Source organism: Dunckerocampus dactyliophorus, chromosome 13 (genome assembly GCF_027744805.1).
Source record: "Dunckerocampus dactyliophorus isolate RoL2022-P2 chromosome 13, RoL_Ddac_1.1, whole genome shotgun sequence".
Classification (NCBI taxonomy): domain Eukaryota; kingdom Metazoa; phylum Chordata; class Actinopteri; order Syngnathiformes; family Syngnathidae; genus Dunckerocampus; species Dunckerocampus dactyliophorus.
Window position 1 is genome coordinate 5,905,840 of NC_072831.1, and position 23,559 is coordinate 5,929,398.

Sequence of the window (23,559 nt, forward strand, 5' to 3'; positions counted from 1 at the left end):
GTGGCTTGCCAAAATGCGTGTGCGTTAATTACCTTAAAAAATCTAATGTACTTAATGAAATATATTAGTTACCGCCATTAACGCGCTATTTTTGACAGCCCTCGTTAGAAGTGTTTCTTCTTTTTAATTAGAGGCATGTTCCAGCACCTCGGACAGCAGCACTTTCGCCTTCACAAACCACCGGGAACTTTGAGTTCGTGCATTTTTGAATAGCAAATGCTGAGCTGTGTAGTTTACTGTGAATCAGAATGTTGTATCAATTTCCATGAGCCCTCTTGTAATTCATTAAGCACACTAAAATCACCAATGTGGGTCAAGATAATCTGAAGAAAAAAAAGAAAAAACAGCCTGGTTTTAGCTAATTCTTCAAGATTATTATTATTTCAGAAAATAATTGCCTTTGCCTTTTTGAGGACTTTAACGTACTGCAAATCCTACCAATTCTTGCTAGCATGAGTATCCTGACTGCTGAGATATTTGTTTCCTCTCTTGTTCATATTGTCCAGTACATCTGTTAGGACAAATATAAGAATGACAAAAAATAGCTCATAAGAGTTGAATTTAAGAGCTGCTATCGAGCCATTTCCAAGGTTTTCATGATAATAACCAAAATCACTTAAGTTCTTACATCAATAGCTACTCTATGTATATGGTTTTGTACTGCCAAAAATTGAACTCTTTTGAACTATTTTTGTTGTCATCATTATATCTGTCCAAGCAAATGTACCTTTAGTTGTACAAGGCATTAAAAACCGAGGCACGTACCGATCAAAATTTTGATATCAGTTGAAAAATTGCAAGAATTTACATTTTGCACTGTTGGATCTTAAGGAGGTTCTTAGTAGAGCCTCAAAATGCAAGGGAGTGAGAAGAAAAAAAAACAGTAAGCAATTCTTGCAAACAACTATTAAAGTGAAGTAGGCTGTTCATCAGCTGATCAAAAGTTTAAGACCACAGCCTTTAATAGCCAAAATCTTGGCAAAAAAGTGGATTCAGTGTCATGTTCTGTCAAGTATACACACAGTCAAGATCTCCTGATGGCAAAGGCAAAAAAGCTTTCTCTCTTTGAACGCGGTCGGCCTCTCCCAGTGCGCCATTGCTGCTGAGGTTGGACTTAGTAAGACGGTCATTTCAAACTTCTTCAAACATCCTGAGGCTCATGGAACAAAAAAGTCAAGTGGTAGACCCAAAAAAATGTCACCGGTCCTGAGCCGGAGGATCCAAACAGCTGTCTGTCAAGACACGGGAGGATCCTCAGCCCAAATGAAGGTCGTTACTGGTGCAGAGTGCAGTCCAATACCCATCAGACGGCATCTGCGAGAGAAGGGTTTTAAGAACAAAAACTGACCTCAAAAGGCCTCGCCTTCTTCAACGCCAGAAAATTACCAGTTTGGAATCTGAATGAGAGCACCAAATAGTGGACACAGTGGAGCGGGTGCCATCATGATCTGGGAGCTTCAGGTTGTGCAGGGATGTCAAACGGCAGCTGGCTATGTGGAGATGTTGCAGGGGGCATCCATTTTGACTGAAGGCCCTCGTCTGTGTGGTAATGACTGGCTTTTCCAACAGGACATCGCTGCAGTTCACAATGGCCGCCTGACATGGGACATCTTCCAGAGGAATAAGCGCACTCTTTTGGACCATCCTGCGTATTCCTCTGATCTAAATCAGGGGGATGGATGGCAAGGGAAGTTTACAAAAATGGTCATCAGTTCCAAACAGTGGATGCCCTCCGTAAAGCCATCTTCATCACCTGGAGCAAGGTTCCCACTACCCTTCTGGAAACACTCGCATCAACCAAGCCCAAACCCATTTTTGAGGTGATTAGCAAGAATGGTGCAGCTACTCATTACGGAGTCCTTCTTTGAACATTTCATTTCTATTGTAGGGGAAGTTTCAGATTTTTTTTCAGCTATGGTTAGGGTGAGGAGCTCGGGACGGTCTCAGAGTAGAGCTGCTGCTCCTTCACATCAAGCCAGTTGAGGTGGCTCCTCATCTGCAACTAGTCCGCATGTCTCCCAGATGCCTCCCTGGTGAGGTGTTCCGGGCATGCCCAGCCAAGACAAAGCCCCAGGGCAGACCCAGGACACGCCGGAGGGATTATGTCTCACAGCTGGCCTGAGAACACCTTGGTGTCCGCCCGGTGGAACTGGAAGAGGTGACTGGGGATGAGGAAGTCTGGGCTTCCCTACTGAGACTGCTGCCCCTGCGACCTGGACCCGGATAAGCGGAAGAAAATGGATGGATGGATGGATGGATGGATGGATGGATGGATGGATGGATGGATGGATGGATGGATTGAGCTATGGTCTTAAACTTTTGATCACCTGATGAACAGACTATTTTACTTTAATTCTTTGCATTTTTTTGTCTCACTCCCATTTCTTCTTTTTTCATTTTGAAGCTTGACTATGAACCTCCTTAAGACCCAACAGTGCAAAATGTACATTTTTACAATTTTTCAACCAGTCTTAATATTTCGATAAGGAGTGTGTGTCTTTTCACAAGGTTGGCGAACAATGGCAAAAGTCTGAGAGTAATCCATAGTCCCATAAAATTGTCTTTTTGACACGACTCTCTCCCCCTAACCCGTACCCACGCTAGCTTGACGTTGTCTTACGATTTCAGATCAACATTTGCTATAAAAGTGACTGTTGTAATGATTAGATGAGATTCACCTCCAGATCCCTCCCCATCTGTCTTCAATATGCCTCACACGCGTATTTAACCCTTTTTAAACGTAGAAAACACTCACCTCTCGGGAACGATCATGTAAGATGATGCAGCTAGGGTGCATTGAAGGATGGCCGAACAAGTGCCAAATCTTGACACTTGCCAAAGAAAACAGGAACAAACATACATTTCAGTGAATTCTAAAGACATAAACAAGTCAAAATTGTGGGCTTTTTTTTTTGAGCAGTGATACATGCGTGCTGTACATTTTACCTGTATTGTCACATTTATAAATGATTACAAACATACAGCGAATGACAAAAAAGATCTCTCTCTCTCTCTATATATATATAGACATATTTTTTAAAATACAATTTAATATAGTTTCATAGATTTTTTTTTTTATTTTTACCAAAAATGCAAATTCAAATATGCGGGGTCCTGAATGCTCAATCATGACTGTGCAGGGATCCACTATATACAGTATAGGCCTACGATGTACATTAATGATGCAACATTAACTATTGTTAAAATCAGCATTATTACTGTTTAAATGAACCATTTTTGGCACCGCACTCATATATTTCTGTATATCTGCCTGTATATTTTAAAATACATATTCCTGTGTTGTTTGGAACCAGCCCAGACGTTGAACTGTCCCCAGGGATCCTGCAGTGCATCGAATCCCACGTCCACACGTGTACTGCTTGTGTGTCGGCCTTTCGCTGCGCGTCGGAGCTGTGCGCCTTTAACATGACGCGCGCCGCCGTGGAGGGAAAGGGCGGGCCCGTGCTGTGCGTGTGGGCGCGGGTTGCGTGTGCGTGCTCGTCTCTGCCCACAGGCGCTCCGAGTGGCACCGAGGCGACCAGCGGCTTGTGTGTGGACGCCGTGCACCGTGGTCGACGTTCAAGTCCGCCGGTGGTCACCCATCACCACCCAACAACTTGCACCAGCACCAGCGAGCTGCTTTTGACCACATCCTGGATTTAAAATATATATATATGTATATTAAATATATATATATGTATATTTAGCAAAATTACAGCTCTCTGGGGACTTGAAATTGGATTTACCATTTTTATACTGTTGTTGGTCTTAATGGCGGAGGTCAGTATCTTCATTCTTTTTTTTTATTGTTTAAGCTGTTTATTTGCATTTAAAGCTCCCCAATGGAAGGGGAAAATGGTTTATTCTCAGGGAGGGGGGTAAATGTTTTCCTCCCAGTGGACACTTTTCAATGCCAGTTGAAATGTAAACATTAAAATAGGAAAATGTGTTGGATCATAATGGAGGAGACGCGGGGTGCAATTAACGGGTCTTCTCCTCTGTTTTCTCTATGAATATTTTTTTTTCTTTTTTTGGTCTTCCAAGCACTTCACATGCGGCATCTCGTCTTTGCGCCTGTACGACCGTTGCCAGAAATAATACTTTAGTAATTCAATTTACCTTTATTTATTTATTTATTTGGAAGGATTAATTATACATGGTTTGAACGCCGGTGTCAAATGTCCGCGCATTGTTCTCGTTGGCATGGATGTCCCTTTGCGCATATCACGCACACGCACACACACACAAACACACCGTGTAAATGCAATACATCTGCCTATTTAGCACGTCATGCACTTGCATATTTTTTTACGTCTTATTGGCGTGGATGGACACCAGCAGACTGCGCATTTGGCGCTCCACGAAGCCAAAAGCACCAAGTCACATCCCTTCCATTTCTGCGGCTGCACAGTCCTTGCACACGCATACACACACTTGCGTGCGCACACTTCCAGTATTTGAATTCCAGATGTGACAAAAGAAGCCAGCGTATATACGTTAAACAGTAACGTTGGCATGCAAACTGGATTTATATGCGACGGCATGCTCAGCAAACGTGAGTGACTTTATCACATTTCACTCCTCGAACGTCTCCTGACACTGCAGGGGGGATTAGCGGAAATGTGGCCAAATAAACTGCGTTCCGTGCCGCATTTGCGCCAAAAATTAGCCGTTTCTCATATATTTTCCTCCATCTGTCTCTTATATAACACGATAAACCGATTTTTTTTGGACGCGAATACGTGTTTTTCTGTTTTTTCGGAGGGCACTGAAATGGGATTTTTTGCTGTCATTTTCAACAGCAACGAGGCCTTCTGTGGTGCGCCATCGAAAAGAACTGAAGTGCGCCTGCAGTGAAATAAACAAGGAGGCCCGATGGAGTCTTCTCCATCTAACGCCCTCCCTTGTAGAGAAAAAAAAATGTTGAAGGGCTAAAGTGGCGCAAAAACGGCCATGTGATTTTTTTACGCACTACGGTAGCTCACATTTCAATGTGTCGGATTTGAAGAGTTAATAGGATTAGATGATTGTCGTGCATTTTTTCATGCGAAGGGAATTCCTAATCAGGCTTTTTTCCAGTAGGAGCAGGGATGGGAGTGGCCCTCAGGATTTGCCCCCCACCCCCCTCAAAAAAGGGTGTTTCATCTTCCACTTTTCCTATTTACGTGTGGTGTGTGATCACGGTTTAGTCTGGGGGGGGAAACAAAGTATTTGCCGCATTGCCGAGTGTGTGCTAATATATTTGCGGGTGTGTGACCAATATTGACAGTTTGTCAGGCGTGAAATTGATGCGGATGCGTAATGATGTACATGCGTTATATGAGTTTTGTGCGCGGGGATTGGGTTGGGGGGGGGGCGGTATTTTATTTTTAACATTTTCACTCCCCCTACTCCATTTTGAAGGGGTTGGAACGGGCAGTTTGGGTAATTTGGCTGTCCTGTTTTTTTTCTCCTCCTCCGGTTGGCAGGCGATTAACTGCTCTGACAAATCAAGCGCGAAAAGCCAAGGGCTCTCAAGGTAACTCGAATCCCTTTTGGGCGGGTAAAGTCAAATATTACGTGGGATTTCTGCAGAACGTTCGCTGTTAATTTCGTCAAGCTTGTGTTTATGCACATTTTCAGTTCGATTTTTCGGAAAGACACCTGTGCGTATAATTACGCACACGTTGAAATCGGGTAATAAATACGAAAAAAGGCAATTATAAAGGAAAATGGTGATCATTGGCCTTTATGTTGTGTACTGTTGTAGTAGTGACATGTGTGTATGTGTACGTCCATAATGTTGTGCGACAGTGTGTGTGTGAGGTGCTCTCTAACTGGGTGATGTAATGCCGTGAAGGGTGCTGCAGCAGAACCACACAACCCAAAGAAGGCGTGTCCCGCCTGCGGGAGTAGCGGGAAAACACACACACACACACACACACGCACGCACACACAAACAACGTTTTGCCCACGCGTGCAGTGCACTCGCCAAAAATCCACAAATTGCCTTTGCGCATTTGCTCTCGTGCATGTTCTAATCAGACTAAAAAAAAAAACCCAACAAAAAAGACTAAAACAGATTAAGCGACAATCACATAACAATATTCCCCCCGTTTTTGGTAAAATAATTTATTTCATGTGTTGTGTTAATTAAATAAAAATAACATTATATCATAATGCTCTTTCTAGGGTGTTCAAAGTGCGGGACAGGGGCCATTTTCGTCCCACAGCTCGTTTTTGATCGACCCGACTGTAAAAATATAATGAATTCATTACAAATGAGATCTTTTATTAGACACTAATTTGTTTTGTCGGCCACAACACAGAGCTACGCTGCGGAGGCATCTATGCCATCCTTGGTGGGAAAGCTTTGGACGCCTTATTTTAGAAACTGATCCAAACGTGATATAGATTTCACAGGGAAACATCAAATAAGATAAGAATGAAGTCCAATATGTATTAAAAGCGGTACTTTAACAGACACTACATCTTTTCTACACATTTTACATTCTATCTTCGATAATAAAATGGCATCACGGGGTGATGGAGTGTTTAGTGAGTGTAGGGTGCAAAAAGGCGTAATGCAAAAGGGAAAACAAAGAAATGCAAGCAATTATATTTGACACTCTGCCGTTACTGCTTGGAACATACGTGTATACCCGCTCTGGGAATCATTGTCCCTGGGAGGTAACTTTATAGCAAGGGTGTCCAAAGTGCGACCCATTTTTGGCCCACAGCTCGTTTTTTGTTTTTTATGGGCCCTCGGCAGACTGTAAAAATAACATGAATTCATGTATTCTTATATATTATTAGATATGACACTACTCTGCTTAGATAGCTGAGCGACATTGGATTGGTTTTAGCGTCTTTATTGTACAAAATGCACCCAAGTTACCCTCCGTCATTTTTATGCATGCGGCCCTCACTGGAAAAAGTTTGGTCACCCTTGATTTAAAGGTTTATTGTTGGGTTTGAACGTTTTTATTTTTGAAATATCCTGATTATTTCACTGAACAGAAAGCATTCTTCAAATTTTGTTTGCAGTTATGTCATGTCACGATTGGAGCTGCAACAATTAATCGATGATTAATCAGTTATCTCATTAATTGACAACTATTTTGGTATTCCATTAATCATTTCAAAAAGCAAATATGCTCTGATTTCAGCCTCACGAATGTAAATAGTTTTTAATATTCCTGGGTCATCCGTGAAAGCAGACGTATGTTGTTTGTGTTTCAGGCAAAAGAGTGATGGACATTTTTGCCTCTTTTCTGTTAGGTTATGGACCAAACCGCTCACCGCTTGTGTTTGGTTCGTATTGATTTGGTTCGTCTAGGGCCCAACCGATTACTCAATTAATTGAAACAACAAGCTTCAGATTAATTGACTGAGAAAATAATTGTAAGTCATAATAATTGTTGTCGTTTTTGTATAAAATGCTTCATCCAGGGTAAGCACAGGTAAAAGTGAGTACACCTTAATGAAGCTATGGACTTAAGGACTACAGTGTATCCCCCTCACATTTGTGATTTAGCATTCATGATCTACCATTTTGCAGATTTTTGCTTCCAAAATAATTTATATTATTTTTTTTTTCCTCCGAAATCAGGCCGTTTTTTTCCTCCGCAGAAGTGGGGAATAATTTTTAAACACGTGATAGAGGAAAGATGTAGAGCGTACTGTACAGTCCACAAGTTTTACGTTCGTGTCTTTGTGATAGTTTTTTTTCGTCAAGCAATGAGATTTCGCACTTTGTGCAGCAATCCTTAAACGCACCATACTAGCCATGAAACATACACAGTATTGGCCTATAACTTGTGGTGAGTACCTATACATTTTATGCTTTAAAAACGGCATATTGGAGGGAAAAAGGAAGCTAAGCTACTAATTACAAGTTACTCTTATTGCAAATGTTGATCCAAAATCGAAGGAGAACATCAACGTCAAGCTAGAAGGAGGCAATTGAGCCGTGTATCAGAAGTAGACATATTTATGGGCGTCTCGATTACCCGCGTCTGGATTTTCACCATTCGCTGGCGGTCCCGTTGTGTAAGTCTCGCGAAAAGCTGGGATCTGCTGTACTGTTTACACGTCGTGCACAGGTAGATGCAGCCGTGTGACTTATAACACAAACTGGCGACCAAAAAAACCCCAAAAACAACACATTCATGTTGTTTCCTGGGCTGCATGGAAATGAACACTGATTTCTTTATTTTTTCATGTATTTTCTTTACGATAACTCCGCTATTACACTTTTTTAAAATCCTTTTCTTTTACTGTAAAAACACAGGAAGTGAACAACCGATCACTAAATTGCTGAGTCATGGAGAAGGGGTGGTAATAAGCTCTGCTTCTTCCGACTGCTTTTCGGACATTTTAATTGTGCGAGTGTAACGGCGATGTACTTGTTGTGGTTCACTGTAACTGGAAACAAAGGGTTGCGTTCAAAGACAATTTCATTTGAATTCACGCGTTTTGAGTGTGTTTTCTGGGATTTCCGAGCACGCGTAAATGCTGATTTAGACCACACGTACGCACATAATAAAAATGTTGCTGTGATGTTCAGAGTATGGCGTGTCCGTGAATGCACCTGGAGGATGAAGAAGCGAACGTGCAAACGTGTTTGTGCGTTGGAGATGCATGCGTGGTGCTGGAATTGCACTGCTGTTGATGTGTTCAGGTCAGAATAAAGTTACGAAAGAGCGTTAGACGCGTGAGGACGCCAGCAGTGCCTCCGCCTGCTGTCATGTGTCATGTGCACATTCGTTAACCCCGCTAAAAATGTTAACGTAATAGATTAAATAAATGTGTTGCCGGTTTTTAACGTTAACGCTGTTAATGCATTATTTTTGACAGCCCTAGTTTTTTGTGGTTTATGGTTTATTTTTTTTGAAAACACCACTGGTGTGCATAGCGATGCTTTTGAACTGCGGGTTGGGGGGGATGTGTGCCCGTGCGGACATGGCCTTAGAATCATGCGTTCCGTTCTTGTTCCCGTGAGATTGAGATCGACCTAAAATGGCTGGCTGGCTACAAGCTTGTGTGTGTGCGCGTGTGTGTGTGTGTGTGTGTGTGTGTGCGTGTGTGTGTGTGTGTGCCAAGAAAGTAAGCTTTGTGCTGGAGCAAGGTGATAAAGAGAAGAGAGGAAGGAATGGCTGATTTCTGGGTGCTTTAGGTGCTGCACGAGTGGATGAGGTGGAAGATCCCTCCATCCCCCCCCCTCGCTGTCTGTTTCCACTCGTCTTCTCCTTTCCTCGTCACGCGCAGCAAATATGCATCAAACACACTATTTCTAAATACTCACGTGGCTAAATCAGAGCGGGATTGCAGTCAATCCTTTCAAGCTGTGGAGGACATTTTGTCACCGGATGTGAGCTGCGTTACTGTGGCTTTTTGTCCATCGAGTCACCTGCTGTAAAATTACTGGCAAGTGGCACCCATTTAAACACAAGGGGCCCGCTGGTGGGCTGCTTTTATTTGTATTTACACACGCACGCACACACACACACGCACACACACACCACTTCCCCCAGTGCTCATGTGGTCGTTAATAGGATCCAGAGTGCTGCTGCCTTTTGTCAGCCTGTGTGTACGTGGACTCATCCCTGCGGTGTTGGTCAAAAGAGCCTTTCACTGAGAACAATGATCCATGTAGTTTAGCCTTTTAACCCCTGACGCTCCCTGCACCGCAACAAAAGGCACACACACACGAGCACACGCGCAAGATTGGCGAAAAAAGAGAAATACGGCGTGCCGTTCTGCAAGTGTGTGTTTTTGCTCTTGCATAAAGCACAGTGTGATTGAGTATTTTACCTGCACAGGCCTTAAAGTGCGTTCTCTAGCGACATCTCCATCCATGAAGAGTCCAACAATGTTCTTTGAGTGCACTGCTAAACTGGTGGTCCACTTACTTGGTGTGAACGCAGCCTAAGATAAGTGGATGTGAGTGTTAAGTGACAGCCCCACACCTCCCCCCCAGACTTCTACTTAATTCATTCATTCATATTAACATGAGATTTAGATTTGACGCTGCAGGCTTCAGTTGTGTGATGGAAAAAATACACAAAGAGAAAGAACGAGGGGCCAGTGTCAAAATAATGCTAATACGGCAAAGTGAAGCAGAACGAAATCGGTGGACGAAAACCTTTCTTAAAGCTTTTAAGCTAAATTGATTGTGGCCAGTTTTTGTGTGTTAAACTCAGGGGTGCTGCCATGAAAAAAAAAATCAGGTTGGGCCCCTCCTAAGATTCAGAGATGGGTTGGGTGGTTTTAGGAAAAGCTTTAGGAAAATACCAGTTGCCCACTAAAAAAAACAGCTTTTTGTGAAAAGATGCATTTCAAGCATAACTTTCACTTTGACACACATTTTTGCTTTTGTTACAGCTGAAATATCTAAACAACGATACCACAACATAAACAACACAAAATGGGTTGTTTTACATCACAATAACAATTGATTTGCCAATATAACACCATGAACTATTTACAATTTTCACATTTGGAACTAAGATGTGTGTGCACACACGTGTTAAAATGTCCCTACAATGGGTAACCTTCTGCACGTGACACTCCTCCACGCTCTCTCACTTCCTCCTTGCTGTCGAACACGTTAATACACGGAAAAGATCCATGCCGAGCTCTTAGCAAATGCACTCCTGCCACCCTGTGGCCGTTTTTATGGCTTAAAACTGCATGAAACGTGACCTGTTACATTGAGCACTTGCGTCATCACCTCTTTTTGCCTCTCACGCAAAAAAACGTAAAAGACGTATAAATAATACATCTTTGATGTATTTATACGTCTTTGGGAGCGGGCGTTCGGGTTTAACAAAACATATAAATATGTCTTTGGGTTGAATGAGTTTATCATAATATGCAGATTTAAACAACTTTTATGTATTTTTTTCCTAAATTAAGCATTTTCAAGCATAAAAACTGCTAAATTAACTAAAATAGAAATACTGGGCATTCAGAAGATACATTCAAATATGTTGCGATGATATGTAGTATTCTACACTGGCCACTAGGTGTCAGTAATGTTACTGTAATGTGCGGTGAGACACACAAGTACCACCCTTGATCGGCACAGGCTTTTATTGCAGGTCTCACAACAGGCACAATGATGGTTAGCATGTTAGCAATGCTAACATTAGCATGCTAACACCTAGCATGACAGCACAATGTACCGGGAAGGCTAAATGTCTCAAATGAGTTGAGAATTTTGACTTTGGAACGGTCTGAATCGGTTGAGAAACGTGGAAGTAGTCAAAACTCTTTAGATCAAAGGCATTTTGTATTGCCAAACATGGGAATGTCAAGAAAAGTGCTCATTGGTATGTGGAAAATGGCATGAATGTCCTTAATTAGTTGAATGCTTTGATGTTGGAACGGTTTGAATCGGTTGAGAAAAGTGGAAGTAGCTAGAACTCTTTAGATCAAAGGCATTTTGCGTTCTGGAAGAATACATGTGGGAATTTTTGTGCCGTGGCTAATAGCATGAATGTCCTGACTTTGTTGAATGAGTTGATGTTGGAATGAGGTGAAGTGGTTGAGAAATGTGGAAGTAGTAGCAGGTCATAATAATTAGTTGTAGGGGAAAGGCTGAATTTTGGGAACATGTTCAATTTGGAATTTTGGATCACCCCCAAAATTTAATCACTTCTTCCATAACCCATTTCCGACAATTCCTGAAAATTTCATCAAAATCCATTCAGAACTTTTCAAGTTATTTTGAACACAAACCTACGAACACACAGACAGATAAACGTTGGTATAAACATAACGTCCACGCTGCGCTTGGCGGAGGTAACAATTACAACAGTGGCCTGAGCTGTGTGTCACAAATTAACATTTTTTATGGCGTATCAATTACTTATAATTACGTGCGTTTTTTTCGCCATTCCCGATTGGTCCCGGAACATAAACACCACAAAAAGGTGGGATATTCTATACATTTAAGAAATAACATTGGTGCGTTAGTAATACTGCACAAGTTATAAATGATAATCAATGATGTTATGCATGAATTATACATACTGTACAGTGTTATCTTCACGAATAGCCATTAGGCCTCTCTTGGCTATGTTTATTGTGTAATACAAACGCAATGTCATCAATCAAGCGGTGGGATAGCATCTTCTTGCTCGCATCAACACAATAGCGTATAATATCGCTCGAGCAAGAGCGGCATGTCGTCATGCTGGTGTGAGTCCTTCCTTCCTCATCCCTCTGAAATGCTGCACAGAAACACACCACAATACAAGAGTGCAGCGTTTGGTTATGCCACTTATTCGTGACCGACAACACTGTTGTTTTGTGGCTTGCACATTTATTTACCTCGACGTCTGGGCCTCTCAGCTGAAGAGGAGGTTTGATTGTTGTTCCAGACATGAATAGTAAGCTTTTAGAACAGCAAAAGGCATATTTTTGCTCACGTCGACGACATGAACACCATCATTGCATGTTAAGATAAATGGCGAATCGCTGTCTTATTAGACAATACAGCCATCTCTTGCAACATCGCGGTTCGAATATCTCTCCCTCACTTGTTTTGGTTTTGCAAAAATTAATTCATTAATAAATGATCGCTGTTTCGTGGTTGACTATGGCCTATTATTAGTTATATATCCTATTCTGGCCTCTAGGCATCAGTAATGATGAGACATGACTTTACATCACATGACCGTCACACTGCATGTCCAACATGATAGAGTGAAAAGATGTTTTCCTCGTATTCCGTGTGGAAGTGGTTAGCTTTTGACTTCTTATTTTGTCTTTCTTCCCCACTTTTTGTTTGAAACCATTTCTTAAGTTTAGCATAAATACACTGGAGGCTAACTAGTTAACTATCTAGCATGCTATGCTCAAAGCCGTGGCTGTCTCTCGTGTCCCCACAGTGACCCCGTAGCCTGCACATTAGCAATGTGGTGTAAACAAAGAATAATAGGAGTGTAAAGGTGACTATAGGGATGCTATTTCATGGCTACAAGGCTCTAATAATATCCAGAAAGTCATGTACAGGTTATCTACGCTCTAACTACAAAAATATTCAATTTATTACCATTGAATCTTATTTCACTTAAGGATCTAGGTCTGGAGCCAATTGACCGCGATAAACGAGGGACGACTGTATACCACAATTAAAGCAAACAGCTAACTCTGGTGAGAGTTAGCTAACAAGCCAAATAGTCGTACTGAGCTAGGGTAACAATAGGACAGGCCTGTCACGATAACACATTTTGCTGGTCAATAATTTAAATTATCATTGCTAATCGATATTATCGGCATTTTTTAGCCCATTTTTTCATTAATTATATGGCATAATATAAGCAAGTGTGTCTGGCTCGCCTCTTCCCTCAGCTCACTGCGATCGGTTTTATCTTTGTTTTATTGTTTGTTGTGAGGACCACGGACTCTCTGCTGGTGTATGATTGTCAGGAATTACTTAAATTCCAGGACATTGTGGCCAACTGTGCGAAATAGGAGGAGCCAAACAAACCGCACCCCTCTTACCTGGATGATGTGCCAGACTGTGCTGCGTTGGAGGCGGGAAAACATGGGCGCAGGGGAACACAGGCTGGCAGACTTGTGAAGCTCAAAGCCTGGCTGGCACTTTCTCCTGAGGTGGTACGGTTCCCACATAATGTTCTACGGATTGTTTTCGCTGCTTCGTTTCTCGCTGCAAGTTGGTCGTGTTCCCCTTTTTCCTCGGAACTACTTTCGAACAAATGCGACATTTCGGTTCATCTGTGTTCATGTGCTCACCTTGTCTGAAATGTCTGAAATTCATCATCAGAATTTCTTAGCCAATATAACATAATTTTCCAATTTTAGTTTATAATATACATTAAAAAAACCTTTTAATAAGGATTTGGTGTACAGTATTTCATGAACATGAATGAATTAAATGCCTTCACATGTGACAAACTAATTCTTTATCTTTCCAGAGCATTGTAGAGGAAAGCTCTATGATGTCAGCAATGGAAGGCATTGACTGGCTGATACGTCGTATTTCATGCAGGCTTGGTAAGCAGCTCAGTTTGTATAGATTGAACCTGGAGGCACAATATAGAGGTTCTGCTCAAGTTTGATAAGAGTGCAGCTTAAAGAACATGATAGTGGTTGATGTGTGGTGCTTGAAGTTGCTGTCACATGCCAATATAAGACGCTTGGGTTTGATTTTGAGGTACTGAACAGGGGAAATGCAGAGGTTTGTACTGTTTTTATATGTATACTGTCATGTACTTTCACAATTATGCACTAATTGAGCATGTGAGGCGCACCACCCCTAAAGCGGCATCGTGGGGTGACACTGGCAAAGAAAATATGACAGAAAACGACATTGAAAAACCCAAATTATGGAAATACTGATGCTAAATGTTCAAACTGAATGCACTGAATGTGTAAGCATTTCTGCCATTGGTTTCCTAACAGAATGATACTTTGCATTCAAAGACGTTAGACTTTGAAAACAAACCAGACAAATCATGCAAGTGATTTTGTTTTTTCTTGACAACAAATCCTTAAAAAGGATCATGTAAGATGACTGATAGGAGAGCCGTTGGAATCAGAGTCTCGCCTAGCCTTCAGCTTGGCGGTCAGGCTACCACAAACTGCGCTTCTGTCTTCTGACGCGCTTCCTCCGGTTCCCCCTAAAGCGGCTCGTGGTGGTGTGTTGCTCTGCTGCTCCACAGTCCGCTGGGTCATCCTGGCTAGCAGAACGAGTTGACTGATGCAGGTGTTCCTTCAGTGGCGCATCTACATAATCCACACGGCTTCTTATTATCAAGCATTTATAAATTATGACCGACTTGGGGCGAATTAGACGGGTTTTCAGCAAAATATTGCCTATTTTGAATGGGCAGGTTTTCACACACACTCTCAAAATATCAAAATCTGTGAATATTGAGCCGATACCAAGTAAATATACGACCAGTAATGATTTTGTGATTGTTGTTATTGTTATTTGTGAGCAATATATGAACACAACAGTAGAGTACAATGTCAACAAAATAATATCATTACCTTTTCCCTTTTATTACTTTCAGTTGTTTCAGCAAAATAAAGTCAATAGAGGAAAATAAAGCAAAAACTATTACTGGCTGTCATTCAAATCCTTTGGCTTTTTGCCCCTAAAGCCCTCGTGTATGCAAGGACAATATCAACCATCTAACAAAAAACACAAAAAAAACCCAAAATGGAAAACACACAGATATTTGTGAAAGTAAACATAAAATAGAACTGATCTCATCGTGCTGATATCAGTCCCATACTGACACTACCCTTGGCGTCAATACAAAACAATGAAGTCATGCGCCTTAATGTTCCTCTTGTATTAACTTCTTAAACCCTGGCCTTGAGAGGCTTGCAGGAAAAAGACATATCCCAAATAAATAAAGATTTTTCTCTGCATCTGCAAGTTCTACATGCACAACCTTGGCATCGACAGTAAAGAGGAGACTTTGACGCTTTCTGTAGATGTGAAAATGTACATACCATATCTTTGCAACTGGGTAAGAGTAAATAGCGTTGCTTCTTCAGTGACTTGCACTGGTAGAGGAAGGCTACTGTACTTGTATCGTGTTTTGTTTTATGAAATTATCCATGACATGCTGGTCTCTGACTGCTTTGCCCATTTAAACGTGGGCGTAATTGTCTTGTTTTTCTAAGATTGCTTTGGTTGAGCTTTTAGCTGAAGTCCTTGCAGTTACGTGGACGTGCATGTATTAAGGACACCGGTTAAAATACCGGACCTTTCGGTTTGCCTGACCGGGCTGGCGAAAAGCCCTCCCTGTGACGTAATGTCTCATTTCCCACAATCCCAAATGAGGAACTGTCTGACTAAAAGCAGACGAAAAAAGCGCGGCATTCGTTGTGGGCTGCCTGGCGGTGCCCTGCTCGTCGGTGCCGGTGATATGTGTGGAGGAGACTCAGGACGTGCTCCTGGTCAGTCCAGCGGATCTCTTTAGCTCCAGACCTTGACCTCCAGGTGAAGTGCACCTATGTTGAATCTCATTCAGCCTCTTTGTGGAGGCCGGGCTACTAGCTACTACCCTAGCAGCAGTTAGCTTTGTAAGCAATACACTAACATGAATGGCAATACAAAAGCGATAGTTTTTAAGGCGAATGCCATAGCCACAGTGTGGGAATATTTCGGTTTTACTGATGACCTAGACGGACAGTTTTATCAACTGGGGAAAAAAATGCTAATATCTCAAACAGGTACACCGTACGCTATACTTGAGCACCATCCATTACACCTCTAATGGCAATAATTTATGAAAAAATTGTCTCAAAGACTGCTGCCGATAATATTGAATATCGCCGATAATTCGTTGCACAATTATCAACCAGCAAAATTTGTTATCGTGACAGGCCTAGGTGCACCTGTTTTTAAACACTTCACCTCCTGTGAAATACGTAAAGGGACAAAGATGAGTGCATAAGATGAAAGCAGCATGCTGCCATTGTTCAGTCGAGATGAGAACGGGCCGACACGCTGCAACTATTAATGCTGTACTTCAGGTAATAAGGAACTTTACTAAAAATAAAATAATCATCACCATGTTCAAACTTACAGTTGCACCTTCCTAAAAAGAAACACTGTAAACCAGGGGTGTCCAAAGTGCCTTCCAGGGGCCATTTGGGGCCCGTAGCTTATTCCTTCTTGGCCCATTAATTGTTATTAATGAGCTATATTTGTATATATTACACTAATTTGCTGTGTCAGCTATAACACAAAGCTTATATAGCGTGTAGTACAACATACTGTTCGACATTGGATTAGTTTTACAATTTTATAATCTCCCCCATGTCTTTCAATCATATTTTTTGGAGAGGGCCGCATGGTGGCCTAGTGGTTAGCATGTTGGCCACACAGTCAGAATATCTGGGTTTGAATCTCCATTGGGCATTTCTGTGTGAAGTTTGCATGTTCTCCCCACGCGTGCGCGGGTTTTCTCCGGGTACTCCGGCTTCCTCCCACATTCAAAAACATGCATGTTAGGTTAATTGGAGACTCTAAATTGTCCATAGGTATGAATGTGAGTGTGAATGGTTGTTTGTCTATATGTGCCCTGCCATTGGCTGGCGACCAGTCCAGGGTGTACCCCGCCTTTTGTATAATGTCAGCTGGGATAGGCTCCAGCATACTCCCGTGACCCTAATGAGGATTAAGCGGCACAGAAAATGAATGAATGAATGAAAAATGAATCTTTATGCAGAAAAAACACACAGAAAGCGAACAGCAACTGGGGCCCAAAAACCAAGGTCGGTACTTGGTTGCACCCCGAGTGTATATTGAGTATTGAGGTGTTGCGGTTTTAAAAGGTTAAATGTGAGCAAGCCTTAGGGATATTCTTGAGGGTATTGGAGCTTCTGGCCGCTCTACAAACCAGTCGCAAGACAGTTTGTCTTTTGTTTGAACAAAAGCATCACACTGACATGTTTGAAATAGTAGATGGAAATAAACTATGGGTGCCCGATATTGATTATTCATCAACCAGCGTATCACATTACCCATAATCACAGAAATAAACCATGTCATCCATCAGACTGTGTTATTGGGACTCATACGTCTTCCCTCCTCCACATCTTTGGTGGTCGCATTGCTGATTTTCAGGTCCATGACCGGGCTAACATAATACAACCAGATTATGCACATATCCTGGATACTACAGTAGTACACATCAGTAAGCATTATTCTTGACAATATTGTTTCTTGAAAATCCAATGACTGTACACAATATTGGATTTTAGCAAAAATATCCTTTTAAAAAGGCCTTAATTCAAGCATGGACCATATGATGTAAGCGAGGAGCAAGAAAATGGTACACCTCTATACCCAAACAAAGGTTGTGTGCCTATAGAATCTGATTATAAGTGAATTCAATTTCAATGCTCTGATCCAATAATCAACACAGACTAGAGTAGTATTCAATACAATCCAGGCTTTTGCTAAGGTCGAACAATCCTTAACATGTCGGTCTGACCAAATTTTAAAATCATGACAGTCCGGGGGTTAATGCTCTACTCCAGTCCTGTACAAAATTGGTAGCAATCACAACCCACAGTAGGGTTTCTGTCACTACAGCTTCAGCTAAGCAACTAGCCACCCAACAGTCACTGATTAAAGCATATCAGCATGCGGTCCGTTTGGAATGCTCAAAAACCTCCACTGTTTTCGACCATTTGGTATCAATAAAATTGGTTTTGCCTATCAAACTATCATGTTTCTGTGAATCAACTATATTTACTACAGTGTTTGCTTTCACGGATTTGCTGTTTTTTGAGTGCCCCCTTTTTTTTATTACAGCGTATGAACGCTGTTACAGGCCGAACCTGGCCCTTTAAGAAGAATTATGTTGTGGGAAGTTGAGTGTCTTTCTCTTCCCTCTCTCATCTGTCTGCACCGCCCATTGATTGGCCGTAGACCATTGTCAATAAATCTCCTTCGTGCCGCCCTGCCATGTCTCCTGTGTCATCGCTATCTTGCTTGCTTGCTAGCTTGTAAATGAAATCTTTGGTTCGTCTGCAGCAATATGTTTTAGCAAGGATACAAGAACGCTACAGTAAAGCGGAACGGCAACAGTACGAAAGGGGTGAAGCACAAATTCATACAAAGGTTTGAACTTTTTTGAGAGTGTTTAAACAAGAAAGAAATGTGAGAAAATGTTATTGCCTGTCTGAGAAAAGTATATAAAGTGTATGGTGAGGGGTTTTACAGCCTTAAAACAGATATAATCATTGTAAAAAAAATGAAGTTGGCTACTTTGCCGGATTTCACTTATTGCGGGCTATTTTGGGAACCTATCCCCCGCGATAAATGAGGGAACACTGTATATACGTATCAAATAAAACAAACCGTAGGCTTGAGGTGCCTGTGTGATGTAATGATATGTAGTATTCTACAGTGGTCACTAGTAATGTCACCTTGATGAGACAATAGCCACCGCAGGAAGTACTCGGTGATGTGATGCTCCCAATGCTAACATGTGTGAGTCTATATTATGTCTTATCATGTTATCGTGTCTACTATATTGGGTAATATGAGTGTAAAGGTGACTATAGAGGTATTTGGCTTTAATGTTAAAAACCGTATTTAGAAGGTCGGAAACAGGTTTTTGACTATGTAAGTGTTCCATTTAGGGATCCTCCTTCGCGGAAATTCATTTATCACTGTCGGTCTGGAGCCAATTCATTTACATAAACGAGGGATTACTGTATAAATCGTACTTCTCCGTCCCTCTTCGTCACACAGGCTCCTGCGTAAACAAACCCTCACTCTGCTTTGTGCCAAAGCCTTGTTTTCTAGCAGTTGCTGTGACGCGCTTCCTATGATGGCTGTAATGACATGTTGTACTTCTCTGAAAAGTGCAGTGCCTCTAGTTTCACAAACCAAATAATTTCCAAACTGCAAACGACTCATGGTACGGTATGACATTGCAAATCCTGCCACCCGTGACAGTTTCCATGTCAAATAAAATCATGTGGAAAAGTTATACAAGTTATATAAAGTTTGAGACCATCCCATGCAGGATTATAAAAAGTAATTAATTGAGATGTCCGATATTGGCTTTTTTTTCCAATATCCAATATGCCGATATTGTCCAACTCTCAATTTCCGATTCCGATATCAACCGATACCGATATGTGTAACATCACATATCTCCTGTTGTGGAAGGCCTGGACTGGACTGGACTGGACTTATTACCTTATAATGTATTATTATGTATTATTGCACTACAAATTTGATGACATCTGTTCCGTATTTGTTTATTTATTTATTGTTATTCTATGTTCTTATTTTTCTTGTTGCTCATGTCTTGCCTTGGTTGTTTTATTTTGTGACTAAGTTCATTCTGGCATTTTTGCAGCGCTGCTGTAAACGTGAATTTCTCTTGGAGATTAGTATCTAAGTATCTAGCTGTCCGCCCACCCGTCCGTCCGTCTCAACACACATCTGCTGCGAAGCCAGTGGATACATCATCAGCAATTATCTTCTCAAAATGATACCGATATCAACCGATATCACATTTTCATGCCAACAACTAGCCGATTATATCGGCCATCTCTAGTAATTAATTACTGTTCCAATTTACTTTACCAAAAAGGTCACTGAATTACTAACGGAATTACTCCTTAATAAAAGTAATTTGTTGCCAGGGAAAGCAATCATGCCGTATGTTTTTCAAATATGCTAATAAATTGGGATTTAGCTTTGCAGTGCCACCGAGAGATCTTTCATGATATTGGAGTTACTCATAACGGATGTGGACAAACACTTTGCTCTGGGACATAATGTACACTTCACATGCCTTTCACATCAATGACATTGAAGTGTCCTACCAACACGGTTTTGCATTTACAGACTGCCTCTTCTTGCCATTGCGTCGATTTCTAATCTCTTGTGTGTGTGGTGCATTGAGGTTAACGCCCACCTACCTCAACTCTGGCACTGATTGGCTTCGCATGAGACTGTACTGTACCTTTAGTCAACCATCCTTATTTATGTCTGTACTGTATGTCTGCAATCCCTCCACAAAAGGACCATCAGGACGAAAAACACTTTTTGTACATGCGGCGCTTGTGTGCTCCTGCCTGGCTGATCGAGCCGGGGAAGAATAGATATCGGTATTTAGTAACAGGACGGTAACAGCGTTGTATTGTTTGAAATAGTAATTTGATTGGAAAACAACGGGGTTACTCTCAACACTGACAAGACATCATCAGGAGGGTAAAACTCACATGCATCACGATGGTCTTGTTAGATATTTTGGACAGATCTTTCACATTCTAATAGGTTTAATTTTTCTTCCTGTTTTTGCTAGTGAAGTTGTAATGACAGCTGCATGTGTCCAGTGTAAAACAGAGCCAGGAATCTTCCTCACTGCAGCCACAAATCTGTCCCATGGCCCACTCTCATATGGTCTATATAAGCTGTAGATGTGCACGCATGTGTGTGTCTGCATCCGGTCGGATTCAGCAGAAAGCTGTCTCTCCAGACTCATCATCAGATAAAAGGCGTTCTGCCCGGCTGACTGATAGTAATGCACTGCCATGAGAATAATGGGACTAATTTACCCGGCAGATGACCGATAACTACAAACAACCTTTGTGAGGAGGGGGAAATGCTGCACTATCAAAGGCACTTTTAATTAAGATGGGTGACTTCCAGCCATATAGTAATATAATACATGTTAGCTGTGAGATATCCCCAATATAACTCCCTCATCTTGTATAACCATTTCTATAAAATATTTCACATCCAAATACGCTAAGATTTAGAAGAATTCAATGGTGTTGCTGTCATACCCGTCAAACCATCCATTTGCCTGTTTTTACTGGCAACCTCCCATTTTAATAGTTTCCGTATTTTAACATTCAGGAAAAAAAACTCCCCTTTGGTTTTGGCGGAACTGCACAGCTTCCGGTCGGCTCTGCAACAACATCGGCGTACTACATCCTGTACAGTAGCCTTCAACGTAAAAGAAGCTGGTGGAAATTCTTCTGGAAGAGCCCTTATTTTTCCTTACTTTTCAGGAACATTTCATTTATTTTATAATGCGAACGTTGACATGTGTGAGCTGAATCAATTAATTCATGAATCAATTAGGGCCGCAACTCACGATAAATTTGTTAAATTTGTAAATTTGTTTAGATTAATCGAGTAATCGCTTTGGCCGTAGACGGACCAAATCAACACGAATGAAATAAAAACAGTGGCTTGGTCTGCAATAGATCACAAAAGAGGCAAAAACGTTGATCACTGTTTGCCAAAGTAAAAGCTGATGGTTGGGAATATTTAGTTTTGCCTAAAACAAAAAGATGATAGGCCTGCTTTCATGGACGACTAAGGAAATGAAAAAATATTCAAATTTGAGGGGCTGAAATCAGAGGATGTTTACATTTTCAAAGAAATAAACAATGAATCAAATACCAAAATAGTTGTCGATTAACTGGATAATGAATTAATCATCGATTAATTGTTCCAGCTCTAGAATCATTGCTGTTTGACCTTTTGTGACCTCCTCTTTTTCTCTGTTTTCGACAGTAATGGAACACAGAGAGACCAGAGATCCCACGTCAGCGTTATGTCTCAGTATACAACATGAAGAAGGATGTTCCGCTTGACCTTATAGCCAGAGGGCTCACTTCCAGCAGGACCTTGCACCATGAGTCTTCACAACATATGCACTAAAGTGTAAAAAAAATCATCTAAACGTTACCTCCTCTCCCTCTGTGGACCCTCAGGAGGAAAGCAAAGACCACTGCCTCCCAACTGACAATTTGACAATTTCCTGATGTGATCGGCCTCAAGACTGTTAGCCGCAACGACTGTTCTCCTGCTACTGCCCTTGTTCCTTTAGAAGCATATTTTTTTATATATGTACAATATTTATCTGAATAGATCTCTAAAAAGATGAATATGATTACTGGAAATTAGTCCAACCAGACTGAATTCCAATCGAACATCTATTTTTTGCAATGATGGATCTCCTAAGTTTTTCTATCAAACTGCAGATGTTCCTCAGCACGTGTATGGGACTGGAATTTTTAGGCACACCAGGTCAGTGGGCTCGCTACCTCCGTTGGGATGCCAGCACTCGTGGTGATCTCAGCTTCCAGTTCAAGACAGAGTTCGCCGAGGCGCTGCTCCTCTACTTCGATGATGGCGGCTATTGTGACTTTCTGCAACTGTCGGTGGTAGAAGGTCGACTCCAGCTGCGTTTCAGCATCGACTGTGCCGAAACAACACTTGTGTCTGACAGAAGGGTGGATGACAACAACTGGCACTTTGCGACTCTGAGCAGGTATAACTTGCGCACTGTTCTGGCACTTGACGGACAGGCCAAAGCGGACGAGGTGCGGCCTCAACGCCAATTTATGAAAATTGTCAGCGACCTGTTCCTGGGTGGAGTGCCTCAGGATATCCGCAGCGGTGCACTCACACTGCCCACAGTGCGAAACATGCAACCCTTCAAGGGTACAATCACAGACCTTAAATATGGCAACTCACAGCCCCAGTTCTTAGGAAGTCTTAAAGTTCCCCTGGAGTCTGAGGGCTGGTGCACCACGAACCCGTGTGAAAACGGTGGCACATGCACCGTGGTGGACGGAGAAGCTGTCTGTGATTGCTCCAAAACAGAATACAAGGGCCGCTACTGCACTGAAGGTAACACACATTTCTTACTATTGCTTCGCAATTTAAGTTGACAATGTAAAATGGACAGAAGGATAATGGATGGAAATGTAAAAGAGCATTTGTGAGGTTAGTGTCACGGTCTGCTTTTTTGTGTTTTTTTGTGCTTCGTGCTGGTTTGTCTTCCATTGTGACACGGTCCACACCTGGGCCTGTCATCAGCACACCTGTGTCTTGTCCTGATCCTCGTGTCTTCTCCAATTAGCTCTCTCCTTCACCTCGGGTCGTGTCCAGGTGTACCTTGATGTCTAATCAGTCTGTGAGTATTTAGTGTCCCCTTTTCCGTTAAGCCGTTGTCTGGTCATTCTGTCACGGTTCGGATGTGGCGGCATGGCAGGTGGACCCAAATGCAGGCAGGCAAGAAAGGAGAGGCGACA

At 41.9% G+C, this 23,559-nt stretch overlaps 1 protein-coding gene across 15 annotated transcripts in view; it reads left to right on the plus strand.

The window, feature by feature from the left end:
- Positions 1–3,506: 3,506 nt before the first annotated feature.
- nrxn3a (neurexin 3a) overlaps positions 3,507–23,559 on the plus strand; it is a 177,105-nt gene continuing 157,052 nt past the window's right edge. For all 15 annotated transcript variants that reach the window (XR_008573310.1, XR_008573311.1, XR_008573306.1 and 12 more), the window contains exons 1-2: positions 3,507–3,780; positions 22,034–23,155. Coding sequence is in view for 6 of the 15 variants with exons in the window: in XM_054795478.1 (XP_054651453.1) it covers positions 22,468–23,155 (688 nt within the window). In the remaining 9 variants the exon portion in view is untranslated. The remainder of the gene's footprint in view (positions 3,781–22,033; positions 23,156–23,559) is intronic.